Source organism: Schistocerca piceifrons, chromosome 4 (genome assembly GCF_021461385.2).
Source record: "Schistocerca piceifrons isolate TAMUIC-IGC-003096 chromosome 4, iqSchPice1.1, whole genome shotgun sequence".
Classification (NCBI taxonomy): domain Eukaryota; kingdom Metazoa; phylum Arthropoda; class Insecta; order Orthoptera; family Acrididae; genus Schistocerca; species Schistocerca piceifrons.
The window spans coordinates 360,688,218-360,710,716 of NC_060141.1; the positions used below are offsets into that span (position 1 = coordinate 360,688,218).

Genomic DNA, 22,499 nt, shown 5'->3' on the forward strand with positions numbered 1-22,499 from the left:
GCGTATCTGTTGCAAATGTACTTCACGTTGACAATGGTTACTTTAAATTTCAAAGAAAATAACGCACCACAGCTACTTCTTTAGTGACACACTAATCAGTTTCATTCATTTAAACTGTGCTTGTGAATCGCAACATAAAATGTTTGAAGCAGAGGGCTCTCTGGCACAAGCTACAGATTAGAAACTGCGCCATTTGACACGTGAACAGAGCATATTAACAATGTGAAAACAATAATTCATCAACTTACTCACTCTGTTGTATGGTACTTCACGCTCAGGAATCAGGTGGCTGTAGTGGGTTGGGCCGAGCGGCAAACGTCTGGTGCGCTCGAAAGTTGAACGCTGTACTTTCAGAAGGTGTAACTGCGAACTACCAGAATTATGCTCCAAATTTTCCCGCGGGGTAGATTGCTGATATCTTACAAACGTGCTTCTTTCTCCTTAAGATATGTGGTCAAGTTGGTGACGTTTCCTTGTTAGACGGAGTCTGTTACAAAAATGGTTCAAATGGCTCTGAGCACTATGGGACTTAACTTCTCAGGTCATCAGCCCCTAGAACTTAGAACTACTTAAACCTAACTAACCTAAGGACATGAAACACAGCCATACCCGAGGCAGAATTCGAACCTGCGATCGTAGCGGTCGCGCGGTTCCAGACTGTAGCGCCTAGAACCGCTCGACCACGCCGGCCGGCGAGTCTGTTGCAGAAACCCACAAAAAGACCATAAGGTTAGACATCCTTAAAGACCAATGATGTAATGCAAGACCCGTAAGTCATTTGGGGCCAGAAGTGCACCTGTTAGACAGATAAGGGTAAATTACTTTTATTGCAGTTTTATCACCATCTCGACTCGACGATTGACACACAATGGAAAATGAACGTCTGCACCACCGAGAGCCCTAACAGAGACCACATCAACCGCCAACTTACAACTGGCGCTAAAGTAAACTTTAAACTTCGATGCGTAAGTTCAAATACACACCAAGTTTCAGTCTTCGTGAGTCGTGCTTGCGTAGCTCACCCGGTGGACCATTTTCCCACGAAGAGGAAGGGCCGAGTTCGAGTCTCGGTCCACCACACAGTTTTAATCTCGCAGAAAGTTTCATTTCGCTGTTTGATCCGCACAACTTTCACTTTGTGTCAGACTTCGAAGATTTCGCTTCCTTCTCAGCAAGACTTAACTTTATATTCTAAAGGGACTAATACCGCCGAGTTTTGGAACGAAATTTACAAGTTACTTTTCAGAGGAGTATTCTTTTAGTTAACTTTAAGGCAAGGAGAAGGCGTATGTTGTGCAGTCTATTTCTGGTGATTCTCCAATGTACTTAAACCACGCTTCTATTGTTACGAAGTTACGTCATGTTCTTGAGACTGAGTCAGTTGTCAGACTATGAATAAATGTGTGATATCTGACTTTTCCACATAGGTTATCTCCTGGGTACTAGATACAATAGCATTGTTTCCTACATCCATCCGATTCGCTTTATATACCCTCCACTGCTAGTGCTGCCTCCTGCCGACTGTGAGTGGTTCCTGCACGTTGATGTCGAACAAAGGCGGTGGTCACATTAATGTGACTGAGCTGCGTATAAATGCTTTGCAGTCAGGTTAAAACCTATTAGTAAGGCCGTTCAACTTACAGACTTTATTAATAAATATTTCTCGAGAATACATAAAAATCAGTTATTACGATAAGCACACTATTTACGTTTTAATGTATTAAAAGCAATAAGGATATCGACAAGTGTGTCCATGATTAAAACATGCGACTGATCAGAGAAAAAGGAAAAAAAAGTACACGGAATCACAAAGACATGTTATTAGTCCGGCAGAGAGCATGCAGATGGTGTAGCCGTTGGGGCGTCTCCGCCACGTTTCTCCCATAATGCCGTGTGGCCAGGGCCTCCTGTCCGGTAGACTGTTCGCCTGGTGCAAGTCTTTCGAGTTGACGCCACTTCGGCGACTTGCGTGTCGATGTAGATGAAATGATGATGATAAGGACAACACAACACCAAGTCCCTGAGCGGAGAAAATCTCCGACCCAGCCGGGAGTCTAACCCGGGCCGTTAGGCATGACATTCCGTCGCGCTGACCATTCAGCTACTAGGGACGGACGTTTCTCCCATGACGTGCTGCGAGTTGAGCGGTGCAGTCGTCGTGTACTGGGAAGAGGGCCGCGTAGGAGCCCCACAAACCATTTACCGATCGAGTCCAACGCACGTGTTCTCGCTGTCCCGTCACTATCGCCTTGGCCAACCAGAAGCGACAACTATCAGTTTAGTCAGGCGGCAGTAGCCGACCGCGACGGACGCAGCAACAGATAAGTAACCGCATTTGTCATTTACGAGTTCCTAACCAGGAGAGAATTTTTATTATATCGTCTGTGTGCTTTAATAGTATAGTTTCTTGTGTTTCTGCGTGTGAATTTAACATCTAATAGCCACAGTTCTCGCGTTTTCGTTTGCGTCAGAAAGTAAACAGATTTTGTGACATATTACAAGTTCCAAATCAGGGTCAAATTATTTAGTTCAACCTGATTGCTTCGGTAGTTAGGTTTTTGAATATCTGCGTATTACTAGACACGGTTCGAGCGTTTTCGTCAGGATATACAGTAGAATTGCGCAGCATGTGCCGATAGTCCGTTTACCTGCATATTTTAGTTTTCCATGGTCTTTAGTATGGGCAGGGACTGCTATTGTTGTGTGCGGAAGAGAACCGAGTTGGTGACGCTTCGCTCTCAACTTCAGGCTGTGATGGCTTCGGTTACACAGCTTGAGGCTGCAGTGGATGGGCACAACTGTTGTGGGCAGGCCGTGGGGATCCAACGGATGTCCAGCACGTCAGAGTCCTCCAATCGGTCCTCACTGGTGGCCAACCCAGTAACTGCTCGCACTAAGTCTGACTCCTCACCTGTGGTCGAGTGGGAGGTCGCCCCGGGGCGAAGCAGGTGGCAAAAGACTTCCCAGGCGGCCGCACATAAGGCCTCCCCGATTTGCCTGACAAGCAGGTTCCAGGTGCTGTCTGTGGCTGACACTGTCGCTGAGCCAGAGTGGGAGGTCGCCCCAGGGCGAAGCAGGTGGCGAAAGACTTCCCAGGCGGCCGCACATAAGGCCTCCCCGATTTGTCTGACAAACAGGTTCCAGGTGCTGTCTGTGGCTGACACTGTCGCTGAGCCAGATGCTGTCACCTGTCTTGTTTTAGAGGAAACCACTCAGCCTGCAAGATCCGGGCAATCACAGAGGGTGGGATTATTGGTAGTTGGGAGCTCCAACATTAGGCGCGTTATGGGGCCCCTTAGGGACATGGCTGACAAGAAGGATAAGAAATGTGCACTCTGTGTGCATACCGGGAGGAGTCATTCCAGATGTGGAAAGGGTCCTCCCGGATACTATGAAGAGCACAGGGTGCAGCAACTGCAGGTGGTGGCTCATGTCGGTACCAATGATGTGTGTCACTTTGGATCAGAAGAGATTCTCTCTGGTTTCGAGAGGCTAATAGAAGTGGTAAAGGCTGCCAGTCTGGCTTGCAAGATGAAAGCAGAGCTGACCATTTGTAGCATAGTCGACAGGACCGATTGCAGACCTCTGGTACAGAGCCGAATGGAGGGTCTGAATCAGAAGCTCAGACGGTTCTGCGACCGTGTAGCCTGCAGATTCCTCGACTTGCGCCAAAGGGTGGTTAGGTTTCTGGTTCCGATGAATAGGTCAGGTGTCCACTATACGCAGGAGGCGGCTACACGGGTAGCAGGGGCTGTGTGGCGTGGACTGGGCGGTTTTTTAGGTTAGAGGGTCTCGAGAAAACACAAGAAGGGCTGCAGTCACAAAGGGTGCAGGCTGAACACAGGAAAAACGTATATACAGGAACCATTGGTATAACAGTTGTAAATTTTCGTAGCTGTATTGGGAAAGTACCAGAGCTCCAAGCGCTAATAGAAAGCACTGATGCTCAAATCGTTATAGGCACTGAAAGCTGGCTAAAGCCGGATATAAGCTCAGCCGAAATTTTTGTGAAGAACCTAACGGTGTTCTGAAAGGATAGGCTAAATACGGTTGGCGGAGGCGTGTTTGTTGCTGTCACAAGTAGTTTAACTTGTAGCGAAATTGAAATAGATACTTCCTGTGAGTTAGTATGGGCACAGGTCATTATTGGCAACCGGAATAAAATAATAAAAGGATCCTTTTACCGACCTCCGGATTCAGATGATACAGTTGCTGAAAGGTTCAAAGAAAACTTGAGAGACAATCCCCACTCATTCCAAATTAATAACATAAGTGTAGACCAGATGTGGATTAAATTCAAAGAAATAGTATTGGCAGAGATTGAGAGATTTATACCAAATAAATTAACAAACGACGCGGCGGATCCTCCGTGGTACACAAAACGGGTTAGAACACTGTTGCAGAAACAACGAAACAAGCATGCCAAATTTAAACAGACGCAAAATCCCCAAGATTGGCGACCTTTTACAGAAGCTCGAAATTTAGCGTGGACTTCAATGCGAGACGGTTATAACAGTTTCCACAACGAAACTTTGTCTCGAAACCTGGCAGAAAATCCAAAGCGATTCTGGTCGTATGTGAAGTATGTTAGCGGCAAGAAAAAATCAATGCCTACTTTGCACGATAACAATGCAGATACTATCGAAGACAGTGCTCCCAAAGCAGATTTACTAAACACAGCCTTCCGAAATGCCTTCACAAAAGAAGACAAAGTAAATATTCCAGAACTCAAATCGAGAACAACTGCCAACATGAGTAACGTGGAAGTAAATATCCTCGGAGTAGTGAAGCAACTCAAATCACTTAATAAATCAAGTCTTCTGGTCCAGACTGTATACCAATTAGGTTCCTTTCGGAGTATGCTGATGCATTAGCTCCACACTTAACAATCATATACAACCGTTCGCTCGACGAAAGATCCGTACCCAAAGACTGGAAAGCTGCGCAGGTCACACCAATATTCAAGAAAGGTAGTAGGGGTAATCCACTAAATTACCGGCCTATATCGTTAACGTCGATATGCAGCAGGATTTTAGAGCATATATTGTGTTCGAACATAATGAATTACCTTGAAGAAAACGGTCTATTGACACACAGTCAACATGGGTTTAGAAAACATCGTTCTTGTGAAACACAATGAAGTGCTGAGTGCTATTGACAAGGGATTTAGATCGATTCCGTATTTCTGGATTTCTGGAAGGCTTTTGACACTGTACCAAACAAGCGGCTCGTAGTGAAATTGCGTGCTTATGGAATATCATCTCAGTTATGTGACTGGATCTGTGATTTCCTGTCAGAGAGGTCACAGTTCGTTGTAATTGATGGAAAGTCATCGAGTAAAACAGAAGTGATTTCTGGCGTTCCCCAAGGTAGTGTTATAGGCCCTTTGTTGTTCCTTATCTGTATAAACGATTTTGGAGACAATCTGAGCAACCGTCTTCGGTTGTTTGCAGATGACGCTGTCGTTTATCGACTAATAAAATCATCAGAAGATCAAAACCAACTGCAAAACGATTTAGAAGAAATATCGGAATGGTGCGAAAAGTGGCAGTTGGCCTTAAATAACGAAAAGTGTGAGGTCATCCACATGAGTGCTAAAAGGAACGCGTTAAACTTCGATTACACGATAAATCAGTCTAATCTAAAAGCCGTAAATTCAACTAAATACCTAGGTGTTACGATTACGAACAATATAAATTGGAAGGAACACACAGAAAATGTTGTGGGGAAGGCTAACCAAAGACTGTGTTTTATTGGCAGGACACTTAGAAAATGCAACAGACCTACTAAGGAGACTGCCTACACTACGCTTGTCCGTCCTCTTTTAGAATAGTGTTGCGCGGTGTGGGATCCTTACCAGATAGGACTGAATGAGTACATCGAAAAAGTTCAAAGAAAAAAAATTCAAATGGCTCTGAGCACTATGGGACTTAACTTCTGAGGTCATCAGTCCCCTAGAACTTAGAACTACTTAAACCTAGCTAACCTAAGGACATCACACGCATCCATGCCCGAGGCAGGATTCGAACCTGGGACCGTAGTAGCCTCGTGGTTCCGGACTGGAGCGCCTAGAACCGCTCGGCTACCCCGGCTGGCTATTATTGTTGTTATTGTTATGATTATTATTATTCGAAGTTAGCCAACTAAAGACCAAGTGAGGCAGATGCTTTAAATCATATTCTTTTCCTATTTTTTAGGGTTCGAACCTCAATCGGCAAAAACGGAACCCTTATGTATCAAGTACTTCTCCGTTCCGTTCGTCTGTTCGTCTTTTCTTTACTCTTTTTTTATTCAAGAGCGGATAGAGGTATCAAGTTGAAATTTATGTCAAATGCTAAGGTCTACGGTCCCTTGGCGGAGTAAGAAATATAAGCATCTAAGTAAAGGCACTCAAAAGATATGGCCAATTGTCACATTTTTTGATACTCGCCAACTCACTCATAAAATTTTTTGTATGAACTATCTATATAGGCTACACAATTAAATGTGTACTGAATCCTCGGAACGCCAGTCGCACTCGCATTCGTCCGGTTTTTTGGCTTCCCAATACTTCTTCATTCTGGCTGTCTGTTGTTTTCTTCTTTCTTTTGATCGTGCTGCTCCTCTCTTTTTTTGTATTTTCTTGCAGTTAATGTCTGTTTATTATGTCTTTGTCTGTTTTCCCAACTCCTGTAGATTAACTTCCGTAAAAGACGAAAATTGAGTTTATGCATTTTTGTCAAAGAAGTTGAATATTATTTTGTCAGGTTCTTGTTATCCATTCTTTTCAAATGGCCAGAGAATGTAGTGTACCGGTTTCTCGACGTATCTATATTCAGATTTTCCATACACCTTCTTGTTGTTTCTCAGCTTCTAAATACAGCTTTGATATTTTGAACCAAAAATTTTGTAAATTGTTCTTGCTTCTTTCTTTACCAAGTTATTTAACTGCTTGACTGCGTTTATGGCGATGCTTTCTGAGGCATGAAGACTCCCTGTTTGAATCATCCCTTTGTAATGCTTCAATTTTGTACTAACAGGTAAGGATATTTTATTGTACAGGGGGTGGATGAAAATATGGAAACATCAAAAAACAACTCCTCATCATCTCTAAAACGGTGCAGGGAAACCGTCACCATTCAAAACAGCTTCCAGTCATATTGGAAGGGATAAATACAGGTCCTGTATGGTTTTCAAGGGAACCTTGTAGCATTCTTGGCAACGGCCTTGCCGCAGTGGATACACCGGTTCCTGTCAGATCACCGAAGTTAAGCGCTGTTGGGCGTGGCCGGCGCTTGGATGGGTGACCATCCAGGCCGTCATGCACTGTTGCCATTTTTCATGGTGCACTCGGCCTCTTGATGCCAATTGAGGAGCTACTCGACCGAATAGTAGCGACTCCGGTCAGAGACAACCATCATAACGACCGGGAGAGCGGTGTGCTGACCACACGCCCCTCCAATCCGCATCCTCAGCTGAGGATGACACGGCGGTCGGATGGTCCCGACGGCACACTTGTGGCCTTCAGACGGAGTGCTTTTTCATACCATTCTTACTGCAAAACAACGCAAGTTCAGGTAACGATGATGGAGACGGATACTGACCACGCACCCTTCTTTCCAAAGTAGACCACAAAGGCTCAGTAATACTGAGATCTGGTGACTGTGGTGGCCGGGGAAGACATAAAAGTTCATCCTCATGCTTACAAAACCAGTCCTGGACGATGCAAGCTGTGCGGACAGGGGTCCTGTCGTCTTGAAACACAGGATCAGCGCTAGGGAAAAAATATTGTGCAATGGTTTGGACCATATCCGCCAAAATGGTCACATAATCCTTGGCAACAATGCGAACTTGCGAGGTAACAATGGGCCTCCTGGAGTATCACGATACGGCTCCCAAAATTATCAGAGAACCTCCTCCATGTTTCACTGTTGGGACGTAAACTCGACCAGAAATTGGGGACAGTGTGGAAGAAGACTCATCTGACCAAATGACATTCTTTCATTGGTCCATAATCCAGGAAATATGGCTTTGGCACCACATTTTCCTGCTACCGGCCTTGCATCACTGAGGAGTGGTATTAGAATTCCATCTCGCCCTCCAGTTCCCTGCTTATGGAGCTCCATTCGTGTTCTGATGCTGATAGGGTTCGCGAGCGAAACATTCAGTTCTGCAGTGACTTTTGCAGCTGTCATCCTGTTATTGGTCTCAAAATCCTCTTCAGTGACAGTCTGTCACTATCATTTAACACACACTTTTGTCCACGTTGTGATTTGCTGGATGATGCTTTTCCGCTTTCCCCGTATATGGTATAAATCTTCCATATGGGGCTCTTTGAAACACCAGTCACTTCGGCTGCCTTGGTTACGGAAGCACCACCATTCCAGCACCAACAACTTTCCCACATTCGAGTTCACGTAACTCCAATGTAATGCATTCGCAACTACACAAAACACTGCTCTGGCCACGGCTGACACTCGCAACGTACTGAAGACACTACACAGGTGCTGTTCATAGTAAAATACAACAGCGGATCCTGCTGGCTTGGCTTGCATCTGCATTTATGATCAAGCATGCTTTTCTTGCGGTGTTTTCGTATTTTTGTCCAACTCCTGTACGTGATTGTCGTTAAATGGAATGCTATTTCCATTTTTCTGGCGCTGTTTATGTTAACTGCTTTGTCCAGCTTGTGCACCCTTAATGTTGGTCATGTTACGGATTTTTCAAAACAGATTTGTAATCCAGTTTTTCTTCTACTTCTCGGAGAATCTGTTTCGTTACATCGCCGCGCGGGGTAGCCGCGCTGTCTAGGGGCGCCTTGTCACGATTCGTGCGGCTTCCCCCGTAGGAAGTTCGAGTCCTCCCTCGGGCATGGGTGTGTGTGTTGTGCATATCGTAAGTTAGTCTAAGTTAGATTAAGTTGTATGTACGCTTAGGGACCGATGACCTCAGCAGTTTGGTCCCCTAAGACCTTACCACAAATTTCCAGTTTATTTTTTTTATTTCGTTGTATCGTGTAGGCTCTCTACTGAGATTGCTAAATCGTCAGCAAAATCTAAGCAGTCATTTTGCACGCTCTCTCTCTCTTTCTTCCAAGTTTAACTTACATTATTCCCTTTTTTCTGTTCCGGAGTTTGTTTTTTGTGACTCTAATTTTCGGATTCTTGCGAGATGTTTAGTAAACGTCCCTTTTAGGATCTTTGTAACATATCCATGAAGCGATCTATGTTCATGATAGTGCCTTTAATTCTGCCATATGTGTCCCAAACGCAGTTTTGTTTTGCGAGTATATGGTGCTCCTGAAATAAAATTTGAAAACTCCTTCCGGTCTGCCCTATGTACCGTGTACAGCAGTCATTGTACTTAATTTTATACACGCCTGAATCCCGAAACTTGGTCCTACCATTACAGATTTAATGCTGTAGCCTAAATTTTAACATGATGTTAAACCTATTTTTGCATTTGCTTAACGAAAGCATCTCTCGATTTTGTTGGAAGTGATTACGTTGCTGAGAGGTCTGGCTGCATTCCATGTCTTGGGAAACTCCCGGTGAACGGTCTTGGAACCTGATACTAAAAACCTGAGCCGTATCTCTTTACACAGATGAAATACACTCTCCAGCTATGTTCTCCCGAACAGTGGACATATGTGTACAATATTCTAACTCTACCTCAAATATCAACAAGAAAAACTTTTCTGAATATGTTTGAAATATCTGCACCATCGAACACATTATAGTTCTGACCTAGGTGAATGTTCATAAATCTGTGATCACGTGATGTGGCATCTGTTGATAATGTCCTTAGAAATATGGATGTATTGGCAACATATAGAAGAAGCTGAGGAGTGATAATCTCTAAAATATGAATTAAGACAGAGGTAATTAGCAAGGAACATTTCATCATACAAAATTGGCAGTAACATTGAAGTATTAGATCCCATCGACGGCTGGTAGAAAATTCAGAATCTGATTCTCTCATACGATCCAATTTCTTAACTGGCCCAAATAGAGTTCCGTAATAACATACTCTAAACAGCAAAGGGATAATTAGAAAACTGTGAAAAAGGAGTTCTAATGGCATAAAACGTTGATCAGTTGAAAAAATAGCCTGCGAAAAAGAAGTACAACGCTACCCACCTACGTAATCGAAATCACTGTAATGGCTGTGCGATGGCGCTCGACTCCGAAGAAGCCGGTTCGAACCCTGGTGATGGAGCAATTTTTCACTCCCTGTGTTTGGCCGGCAAAGGAAGGAGAGGTGGTGGCGGATAGTTCCTGTTCAGCAGACTTAGTCCAACTGTACTGAACTGAATTCCAAACTTCTCCGAATTGTATTCCATAATCTTGCAGGCCTGCATCAGAAGTAGTATCGTTTTGTCTGCCAGTATTTCGGCTGATGTCCTTGTAGCCAGCTTAAAGGTGAGTAACTGGCAGAATTCAAATCATTGACACCTTACCGGGCAGTAATCGAAGTAGAAATAATACTATTCTCAATGCATGCCCGAAAGAGACTAGAATATTCTATCCACCGGGAAACATTCTCCAGAGAGTTTTATGGAAAGAGGGGATGTGGAACTGCTGATGGTAATCCGTCTGTCGAATGAAGACTTTAAGCACAGCGGACTCCTTGGCACAATTCGATAGGAGTGAGCTATGTGCCGGTACCTGGTTTCTCCCTCTCCCTTCTCCTTCCATTATGCGTAAACATACCTTCACTGTACGATAACAATGATGATGCTACTGATGACAGTGTCACTAAAGCAGAGTTATACGGTTTTTCGTAATTCCTTCACCAAAGAGGACGAAGTAAATATTCCAGAAATCGAATCAAGAACATCTACCAACATGAGTAACTTAGAAGAAGATATCCTCGGTGTAGCGAAATTGCTTACATCACTTAATGAAGACAAGGCCTCCGGTCCAGATTATATAACACTGAGGTTGGTTTCAAAGTATGCTGATACAATGGCTCCATATTTAGCAATCATGTTCAACCGCTCACTCGGCGAAATATCAGTACCTGAAGAATGGAAAGTTCCATAAGTCACACCAACACCCAAGAAAGGAAAGACTGTAGGAGTAATCCGCTAAATTACAGACCCAGATCACTAACGTCGATTTGCAATAATATTTTGGAACACATACTGTGTTCTAACATTATGAATTACTTTGAAGAAAACGATTTACTCAGAAAATATCGTTCTTGTGAAACATAACTAGCTCTTTATTCTCAAGAAGTAATGAATGTTTCGACAGGGGATGCCAAAATGAGTCCATACTCTTAGTTATGTAGAAGGCATTTGAGACTGTTCCTCACAAGCAACTTCTAATCAAATTGCGTGCGTCACCTCAGTTATGTGACTGAGACAGCTGCCGAGCCGAGGGGACGCGCAGCAGCAGCAGCAGCAGCAGCAGCAGCACTTGTCTGATAAACAGTAAATTAATGTAGTCTTTGTTCTTTTTTCACTTGCTTCTGTAAAGAAGTGAACTACACGTGTGTATCTTACTGTGTAGACTCGTGGTTAGAAAATTAATCGCACTTTTTGTTTTTGCGTAAATCTTTTGGTTACCGTTCTTGTATTACTATGCTGGTTGGCTAAGTATAGAAATTTCTTGACACAATAATTTACCAACAGCCGTATGTACTGTACAAATTTATTTTATGAACTTCATATGTGCTACTAGTTTCGGCATTACATTGATGCCATCTTCAGGACCCACACGTCATAGTCGTAAAATCGCTATACACGGACTCTGTGTCGCCTGGCCACCAAGAGCTGTTGCATAGCGATTTGAATCACGGATCCAGATATATGGCTCCTTCCGTGTATAGCGATTTTACGACTACGACGTGTGGGGCCTGAAGATGGCATCAATATAATGCCGAAACTGGAAGCACATAAGAAGTTCATAAAATAAATTTCTACAAAGCATACGGCTGTTGGTAAATTATTGGATCAAGAAATTCATGACAGTCGTTGTCCCACAGTCCATAATGCAACTACAAAGATTAAGTATAGAAATTGCCATAACGACATGTTATAACGTTATAAAAACTGACATGCGCCTTCAATTTTAAAACTTATTAAATAAAATGGAGCATCTACAGCCGTCCTTACGATGTTACTTATAATTTGGCTACCAGTTTCGGTATTTCAGTTCACTATCTTGAGGTCTTAACTGACGCTGAGAGGGTTAAATTCAATCCTATATGCGATTCATCAGTGGGCAACATAGATGAACTGGTTTTGGAGGACTGGCTGTAACAACGATGATGTGTTTGCAACCAAGTTTGCAGTTGATGGTTGGAAACATATCGCACCTCTAGCTACTGCCTTAGCGGATGGGTATTTATTCTGCCCTGTAATGTTGATTACTCGTCAAATTCGATTTACTCTTCCAACAAAATTCGAATGAAATAAAGGGCTGCGGAGGTCGAACAAAGAACCGATTTCTGGCATATTTTCCTGTACATAATAGAAGAATTAGGCGGATATTAAATAAACCTCTATGCAAAATGCATCAAGATTCGTGTATTACAACTCCCCAAAACAGCCTTCGGATTATCTGCACTGAACGAAAGCAAGGAATTTACAAACTTAATCCTTTCTCTGCAAAAATGTGTCTGAGACAAGACACTGATGAGTTTAAAGTAATTAGTTGTCTCGTCAAAACATACTTATAGCAACGTTTCCTGTACACCGCCCACGCAAAGAAGAAAAATACTATTGTTTGACAGTCTTTGCGATGTAATTAACAGTAGCTTTGAAATGTACATGCTGGTAATTACCCCCTTATCATTTCCTCACTGGTTTTTGGGAGCCACGTATTGGGCTTACGAATGTTCATGACTGTTCATAAATGCAGTTGTCTCCCACAAAGACAATGTTTCCCAAGCCTGCATCCCATAGTTTTCCTGATGACAATTCACTCTATTCACAACAGGTACAATATATTAATTTGGGAATTGATTACATAAAAAGGTATCATTATTTTTACTTGTTATCATAATAATTATTGTTTTAAATAGCTGAAAATAGTATTTGACTTAGTTCTTAAGGGGAAAAATTAAGTGTCCCTTACCTTCTCTGTACTCATAGAGATCAACCTGGAATCCTCTCTTCGCAAAGAAGCAAGCACTCAGAGAGCCCACCTAGAAGAATCACGAAGAAAGACAGTCATTTACTTTTAGGAAGACATCTTAATAATTGTCACAAAACATATGACCAATGCTGCTCTTATTTTAGTTGCGAGATTGCATATTGTATCAAAAACACATATTTCAAAAAAATAATTGTTGTAGTTAGCCACCTGCAATTTTTATCAACGTTTCTGTAAACAAAATATTTCATTTTCATTCAGTGTATGTCATCACAAGAGACGATATCAAGATAAGTTTCAATCCTATTGTATGATACTCACAGTAAGGTTCTTATTTGTATAAGTGTTTTAGATTACTCCAAAAGCTATCAATATAACTTGGAATTTTTCGAATATTTAATGTACATCTCAATGTCAAGCCTTCATTGTCACTCTTCATGCACTCTCATAGATATGTAAGTATTTATATATCTAGAGCAACTCAATTCGAAGACAAATAACTATCTGCTCATATGCTTGGTATGACATTAGATTCCTTAAGTTTATACACTCTGTGTGTGACATCCACTATTTAATACTGCCTTTACATTATGTCTGGTACAAATAGGAGCTTTATTCAGACTTCTAGGTTGTCATCTATCACGAAATTCAATTACTCAGTATCGGGTAATAGGGTAAAATACTTCAATAAAATGCATACATGTGCATCGTATTCATTTTTAAATTTAAAAATGTGGACTAGGATTGTAACTCACAATCCAAATTCATTCTTTCATTCAGTTATCCATCAAGCTTAACGGATTCCCGTGAGGGATAAGCAAAGAGTCAATTTATACACTGAAAAAGTGAGGCAGATTTGGGGAAATTCATTAATAATCATATTTTATTGAGCTGCTATACACTTTTTGTGCTTACTGATACTATATTAACCAAAACAAAATTTAACACGGAAGCGTCTACGTTGAAAGCATTGCCGTTGTTTTAATTAGATAGTTGCTTTCTAAGTGTGATCGCTAGCTTAATACGACATGACTGCATTGGTATCAGTAATGGAACTGTAGCTAACTATATGCAGTAAGAATAGGGACCTGTTTTCAGTTGACATCGCTACTTTTTATACATGTAACAAGATTCTTCAGTTCTTGAATTTACTTAGACCACATGTAGGAAGGGCCATTGCTAAGGTATTTTCACAATTTTCTGTTAAATTTGTAACGACCCTAGTTATTGCGTTATCTGAAATGGAGCCTGATGTCGACCTTCACAATGAACTTTAGAAAAGGAGGAAAACTACATGCTAAAACTGTTTTGATGTCTTGTCTCACGATAGTTTAAATCAGAGTTAACCCGAATCTTACCGTGGTACTACATGTCAGGGCTACTTCGCTTTCCAATTGAATGTGGAGCACAGGAAGAATTACTGCATAAATGTATCTGCGCATACTGTGATTAGTCTAATTTTGTATTCATGGACTGTAAACAAGCAATACGCATTGGGCTGAAAAATGTCACTAGATTCTTCACGTAAGTTCCGCTTTAATAGTGCTTACATTGATCAAGCTGCCAGGACTGTTATGCAAATATGCAATCTTTGGATTGAGCAGGGCCATACTCTGTGGCATATAGGACGTCAACGGCACTACACAGCTAGCGTCCAAGAGGTCAGGCATTTGATTCGGCAGGAGTTTGGGATCGTACAGCCATGTCAAGTGCCTTGAATCAGGAAATTGTCTTCATACCTGTACCAGGGGGTTATAATTAAACTGACAGTGTGGCGGGTGCTGCAGTGCAGGACATTGGAACATGGTAGATACGTTCGTTAATCGGTGTGCTCCTGGAGTATGCCGAAAAAATAAAAATTCCACTTTCTGCAACCATGTGAAAGTATGGCGTTGTAAGTGGCCAGAATGAGGTATGGGTGCAGGAGAAGGGGAGGAACGATCAAACACGTGATAACGTGGGTCTGGCACGTGAATTAGGATATGGTCACAAGTCACAAGTGTTCAATATGGTCTCCCGAGCCAGCAACATGCTGCATCCATAATATGGCATCATCGACAGTTGCTCGCAGCATGTCTGGTGTAATCTGAGCGATATGTCGCCGTTTATGTTTCAGATCGGGAAGAGTCCGCATACGTCCCTGATAGACAGATCTTCCAGATATCCCCACAACCAGAAGTCACATTGATTTCGGTCAGGGGACCTGGAAGACCACACATCTTGAAATTTTCTAGGGATTATATGGTTGTTACCTAAGGTTCTCCGAAGGAAATCTTTCACCTGGCAAGTGACATGTGACATTCCCTCATCTTGCATGAGAGTAGTGCTGTGGACACAGTTGCGTTCTTGCAAAACTGGAATCAGGTGTTGCACAAAGAGTTCTTCATCATGTGCAGATCTCACTGTACACCTAACAGGGTCAAAATGTGTAATCTCCTCGATGAAAACTGGACCGAGAATGAAAGAGCTTGTGATACCACACTACACAGTAACATAAGCCGAGTGCAGTGCATGTCCCTGCAGAAGATATGGCAGCGTAGAACCTTGTATGGAACAATTCTGTGCATTCACGCCACCATGCAGAGCAAAATGTGCCTCGTCCTTCCAACGAATATTCCCTGGCCACATGTCATCCATTCCGATGCGTGCCAAAAAACGAAAGGGCAGTCATGGCGTTGTACCCTATCCTCGGGATCCGTTTGCTGCATATTCTGAATCGTGTACAGATATCAATGTTACATGCGCCGCAAAATCTTTAGAACTGTTGACTAGAAAGAGACGATTTCCGTGACACAGCTCGAACACCAGCTGCACGATCTGCTGCTGCTACAGCAACTTCTCCAACAACTCCAATGGGAATGGACCACCACCTTCTTTCAGCTGCACCATATAATTCAGCTACTTCCTCAAATTTCTTGAACATGTTCTTCAGTCCATTTATTGATATGGAGCCTCTTCGCAGCTGTTTCTGTCGGCGATATTCCCGCAATGCAGCGCTGCTACTGCAGCTGTTCTGATAAAGCAACTTTACCAGCAGTGCATGGTCTTTCATTTCAACATTCATTGCGTTTCGTACAAAAAACGTTAACTTTCGTAACTCTTTACACCAGTAGCCACTTCACCAAAGAAACAGCATAATGACATTGAAACAGAAGACATTTTACATTTGACTGCTTACAAGGCAAAGTTTTAGCTGGTGACAGAAACTGGTACTGAGCCGTGTGCGGCTCGCGTTCATGCCGTTTGTTCTTTGGCATTTTGTCACGTCGAGTGGCGTCTTGTTTCTTCTTTACTTACTGGTGTAACGAAGTTGCTGACTTGCTTCCTTGAGTGGCAGCAGCAGCGTTTATCGATACTAGTACGGTCGCTGGTATTTCCAGGTGGTGGTGGTGTGTATGGTGGTCAGTCGGTTGGGATGGAGCAGGGAGGAAGTCTCCATGGCGTGAACCAGGCCGGGACCGCTGGCGGCGTGCACGTGCTGTCAGATCGTGAGGCGCAAGCCGCGAGAGCGACAAAGTTCATTGCTCACCGAACCTGGACGCTGAAGTTGTGTGATCTGTTAACCTGTTATGAAACCTCAACTAGTGTGACCTCTCTTCGTTCATTTGCAGGTTGTTACTCCCTGCGCTGTTCGGGCTAGCAGCAACGTTTGATGTGTTGGAGGCGGCGACATCTTGCAGCCGTCTTCCTATATTGTGATTAATTATTAAATTGACTGTTACTCGCCAGTGAAGTGCACCAGCAGTATTTTCTGCCCTGTGGCCGTTAACGCCCCAGTTACCTGCCCTGGTCGTTAGCGTAGTTTTCCGGCAGTGTGCTTTTCCTCGTCGTGTTGATGCTATCCGGCACGGTGTGTGACAGCCTTTACGTTGTTTGAGTAGAGTGGTTATTGTTCCCTTGGCTGTTCTTAGACGCCAATTTCTGAAGACGTAATGCTGCTCATATCCTCGTTTTCGGCCGATATTTTCCATCGTTGGGCTGCTGGTAGGACGGAAGGGATTTGGTTATATTGTTGGTCGGTCCTTAGCCGTCCTTATTTTGGGTTGCCATCCAATTACATAACTTCAGCTCTTGGCTATCTGTCTCACCCCACCTTATGTTTCAGCTACCTTCTCAGGCTGACCCTTGGAACACTTCTGAGCACCACTTGTTCTGTTTGTTTTAGATTGTGATTTTCATTTTAGTTTGAAGTATTGTGCGAGGCCTTCTGCCGTGTATTAATTCAGTTCTTTTTAAATTTTACATAAAGGCCTTCAGCCGCGTTAAATTAAAATTTTGAACATTGATTTTATTTTTTAAAAATAATTTTTCTTAAAACTTGTTCTAGCTGAAATTGTTTGTAATCCAGGCCCTAAGCCATCAGCTGTTCGATGTGTTATGTGTGGCCTTCAGCCGATGATTTACGTGAACCCCTTTTAATAGGGCCTTCAGCCGTGTGTATTCTTTAAAGGAAAATTTTTTATAAGAAGGAAGGGGTTTATTTTAAATTGTTTGTCTGACTTGTTTTTCAGGCCTTCAGCCGTTGTTTCAAATTTGTTTGTGGCCTTCAGCCGTGAAATAAGTTAATATTTCTTTAATTAGGCTTTCGGCCGTTCTGTTGTAAGTTTAAAAGAAATTTCTTGGTTAGAAAAATTGTTATTAATGTGTTTTAATTATAGTTGTACTTCAGACATGTAGTGTAGGCCATCAGCCGATAATTGTTTTCAATTGCATGTTTTTTTTTAAAAAAAATTTACCTTCTATTTTTAATTGCTTTTGATTTCTAAGCCAGGCCTTCAGCCATTCTTGTATTTGGTGTGGTTTTGAGCCTTCAGCCCAGAAAGAATCTCAAGTTTTCTTTAACTAGGCCTTCAGCCGTATTGTCTAATTGTGATCTTTAAAAACAATGTATAAATAAGTGGTTCTTAGACAAATAAAGTTCTTTACTTTTGAATACATTATGGGAGTGACAGTGCTCAATGTGTTACAAATATTTACTATAAAAACAGTCTTGATCACGATTTATTTATTGAGGTGACCGGTTTCTACCACTACTATGGTAATTTTCAGACCATTGAGTAGGAACCTCTTTCTGCTGGAGAATCACTAGAGTAGTGATTCTCCAGCAGAAAGAGGTTCCTACTCAATGGTCTGAAGATGACCACAGTAGTGGTCGAAACCGGTCACCTTAATAAATAAATCGTGATCAAGACTGTTTTATAGTAAATAAAGTTCTGTGTTTGATTGTGCAACTAACAGTAGTTGTTTATGACGCCATCCACAATCTAAACCCTATCCTGTGCGCTCTCTGAGTACCTACCAACCAGGTTTCAGGTACTACAACTTTTTTGATCATACGCCACGAGTGCACCGATTAATGAACATATGTATGATGTTTTAGTGTCTGCCACGTATACATTGATTAGCCAGGACATTATGACCACCGACCTACAATTGATATAAAACCGTCCAGGCGACAGCAGCGTCACCTGGCGAGGAATGACTGCTAGTCAGACATACGCCTGGTACGTCTAGTATCAGTGAGTGCACTGTGCGTATGTAGAATGGGATAGGCTTTGATCTATCGGAGTTTAACCAAGAGCAGATTGAGATGGCCTGGGGGCTCTGCACAAGCATGTAAGAAACTGCACGACTTGTCGGATGTTGGAAGAGTTCTGTGGCGAGAGTCTTCAACACATGGTGAAGATGTTGTGGGGTTGGGCAGTCACCCATCATTACAGATGTCGGACGTTGTATGCTGGTCAGACTGGTAAAGCAGGAAAGGCAGTGAATTGTGTCGGAACTAACATCAGACTTTAATTCTGGGCAGAATACAAGCGTGTCTGAATACAGAATGCACCGAACACTACTAACGATGGGCCTCCGCAGCCGACAACCCATGCATGTGCCAATGTTAACTCCATGACATCAGCTGCTACAAGTGAAATGGGCATGTGACCATCGGCACTGGACGTTTGGCGCAGTGGCAGAGCATTCCATGATTTGATAAATCCCGATACCTTCTTCATCATGCCAATGGGATGGCGCAAATCCGTCGCCTTCCAAGTGAACAGCTCCTTGACACCTGTACTGCGGGACGGAGACAGGCTGGAGGTGGAACATTCATGTGGCATCGATATGTCCAGTGTACCTCGTGCATGGCACCATGATGGCCAAGGAATATCGTACACTGGTTGCAGATGATGTGTAACCCTTGACGACGATCATATTTCCTGATGGCAGTCGTATTTTTCAACAAGATAATGCGCCATGTCAGAAGGCCAGGAATGTGATGGGGTGGATCGAGGAACACACTGGCAAGTTCCAATTGATGTGCTGGCCCCAAACTCGCCAGATATGAACTCAATCGAACATCCAGAATGAGATTTTCACTCTGCAGCGGAGTGTGCGCTGATATGAAACTTCCTGGCAGATTAAAACTGTATGCCCGACCGAGACTCGAACTCGGCACCTTTGCCTTTCACGGGCACACAGTTTTAATCTGCCAGGAAGTTTCATATCAGCGCACACTCCGCTGCAGAGTGAAAATCTCATTCTGGAAACATCCCCCAGGCTGTGGCTAAGCCATGTCTCCGCTATATCCTTTCTTTCAGGAGTGCTAGTTCTGCAAGGTTCGCAGAAGAGCTTCTGTAAAGCTTGGAAGGTAGGAGACGAGATACTGGCAGAAGTAAAGCTGTGAGTACCGGGCGTGAGTCGTGCTTCGGTAGCTCAGATGGTAGAGCACTTGCCCGCGAAAGGCAAAGGTCCCGAGTTCGAGTCTCGGTCGGGCACACAGTTTTAATCTGCCAGGAAGTTTCAGTCGAACATGTCTGGGATGTGCCTGACCATTGTGTCACTGTTTGTCCTCCCCTTCCCCAGAATTACGCGAATTAGGTGGTTTGTGTGTGCAGATATGGTGTCAACTCCCTACCAAGTCCTCATTGCTTCCATGCCATGATGCGTCACTGCTGTTATCTATGCCAAAGGTATACATACCGGCTATTAAATAGGTCGTCATAATGTTCTGGCTGATCAGTGTACATTTCACATGGCTGCACTCAGAACATTGGCAGTTTAATTGTAACTACCTGATATAAGATCATAGGCTTCTGCAGGCAGTGTCAGTGTCAGTAGAGTTGGTATTATGCGACGTTATTATTAGATATTGAAATAACTAAAACGCTTACATTGTAGCCAACTTTGCAGTGGTTTTCTTCCTGAGGCGGAACGTTGCAAAGTCGGTCGAAAAGTAGGCGCTTTTGTTGTTTTAATATCTCTCTAATACCTAGGATGATTTTATTAAAAAAAGAAGTGGGCTGATTTGCAAGACAGAGGTAGCCTTATGGACAGTGCCACGACTTCTGAAGCACTGCTGTCTGTCAGCACGATGATTATTGCTGTGGCTTTTCTGAGACGGCAATGGAGAGAGACGAGCCTACAATGGTCTACCTGAAAACAGTGCTGGATACTGGAGAGCCTCTGTGTCTTTTCACGCTAGTCCTGGTTTTGCGTACAGCATCATTATGGACATATTACTGGGTGGTCGATCCAAGTGGAACGAATTTTGCAAAGTTGGATTTGTCAGCATCACATGGACTCAGGCGTGATGGGTTTGGATGGCACTGAGTACACTAGACGATCACCTCTGGTGGGCATAGCTGGTAAATTGGACAGCAGAATTACCTTTCTGATGACCAAGGTGAGTGACTGTATCTTTGAGTTCTCTGCAACACTATCTTCCATCTTGACCTACCTCTATACAAAGGTATAAAGGGAGTTTACGTGTACAGCCCATTCTCCAGATATCTCATCCACTGAAAACATGTGGTCATGAGTTACTGAGATATCAGGACACAACAGTTCTCCGGGTACTACCATTAATGAAATCTGGCATGAAGAAGTAAATGAATATTAGAACCAGTGCTGGAGCATGAGGGTGGAATCTGTCCACAGACAAAGTTGGCTGCCTGTCATTGGACTGTGTAGTTGGCAGCTAGGGAACTGTGTCTGTGACGACAGGGTCTGCATACGCCAAAACTGGAATAGACTGCAGGCAGTATTACAGCCTGACTATGACAACTGTGTCATTGCCCCATTCCAGACTAATAGCGTGGCACACCAACACCACAATTACTGTGAAGCCAGCATGGAACAGCAGTATTTAAATGTGGCCAAACCAGTTCACCATCATCGAGCAGCCAGGCAGTTATGTGATGCTGAATGGGTGCTGTTCCATGCCACACTGATGATGCAGACACCTCTATGTCAACTGGGACATGAACTACTGCCTGCCACATAAGCAGCTGGATGCCAGGTCAGCCCTACCATCCCAGGAGTATGACAAGTGGGTCCAGTTTTCTCTGCCATACTGGGGTATCAACTGAAGGCCGCTACACTTTGCACCCTGAGGCTTGATACAGCCTGACATCTTCGCAGTAGTCCCTGATGACCTTGGTATCTCCGTGAACACATTAATGGAGCAGCTCCGTTATTACAGCTCCGAAGTAATGACCTTAAACTAGCACAATAAAGCAGTATTTGTAGCCATCCTCGTCCTTCAACGACACAATGCATCATTCGTCAGCAGAGAATGCAAGCCCACAAAAAGCCATCTTAGACACACTGTTACAACTGGCATCACAAGTTTCTTCATCTACCTCCACCCTATTAGGATTGGTGTCAGAGGAGGGTATGGCTATCAGTGGTTGTCATGAGGACGTCAGGCTACATCATGTCCCAGAGCTGGGAGTGTAATTGTCTTGATATGTTGGCAAGGGCAGAGATGGGTGCACCATCACCTCATAGTCCTGCGAGAGCAGCAAAAGTGAGACTGCTATAGGAACCAGGTGCTTAGGTGACAGGCAGCAGTTTATGTGCTGGTGAAGATAGAGGTATCTGCATCACTGGTGTGGAGCAGCCCAGGCTTGAAGTTACATAACTGGCCAGCTGTTCAGTGATAGCAAGATGGTTCACCTGCCTTTAAACACTGTCACTGCATGCCGATTTCACGGTTGTGGTGGTGTTAGTTCAAAATGGTTCAAATGGCTCTGAGCATTATGGGACTTCAAATCTCAGGTCATCAGTCCCCTAGAACTTAGAACTACTTAAACCTAACCTAACCTAAGGTTCAAAATGGTTCAAATGGCTCTGAGCACTATGGTACTTAACATCTATGGTCATCAGTCCCCTAGAACTTAGAACTACTTAAACCGAACTAACCTAAGGACATCACACACATCCATGCCCGAGGCAGGATTCGAACCTGCGACCATAGCGGTCGTGCAGTTCCAGACTGAAGCGCCTAGAACCGCTCGGCCACAGCTGCCGGCCTGGCGGTGTTAGTGTGTCGTACTGAATAGTCTGGATTGGGGCGACGACTTATCTGTTGTAATTGGCCTGTAATAGTCCCTGAAGGTTGGCCCAGCTTCAGCACATGGG

The 22,499-nt window shown here is 43.4% G+C and overlaps 1 protein-coding gene across 1 annotated transcript in view; it reads right to left on the bottom strand.

Moving 5' to 3' along the window:
• LOC124795346 (kynurenine 3-monooxygenase-like) overlaps nucleotides 1-22,499 on the bottom strand; it is a 180,318-nt gene that overhangs the window by 101,341 nt on the left and 56,478 nt on the right. The window contains exon 2 of the mRNA XM_047259336.1: nucleotides 13,065-13,134. Within this exon, the coding sequence (XP_047115292.1) occupies nucleotides 13,065-13,134 (70 nt within the window). The remainder of the gene's footprint in view (nucleotides 1-13,064; nucleotides 13,135-22,499) is intronic.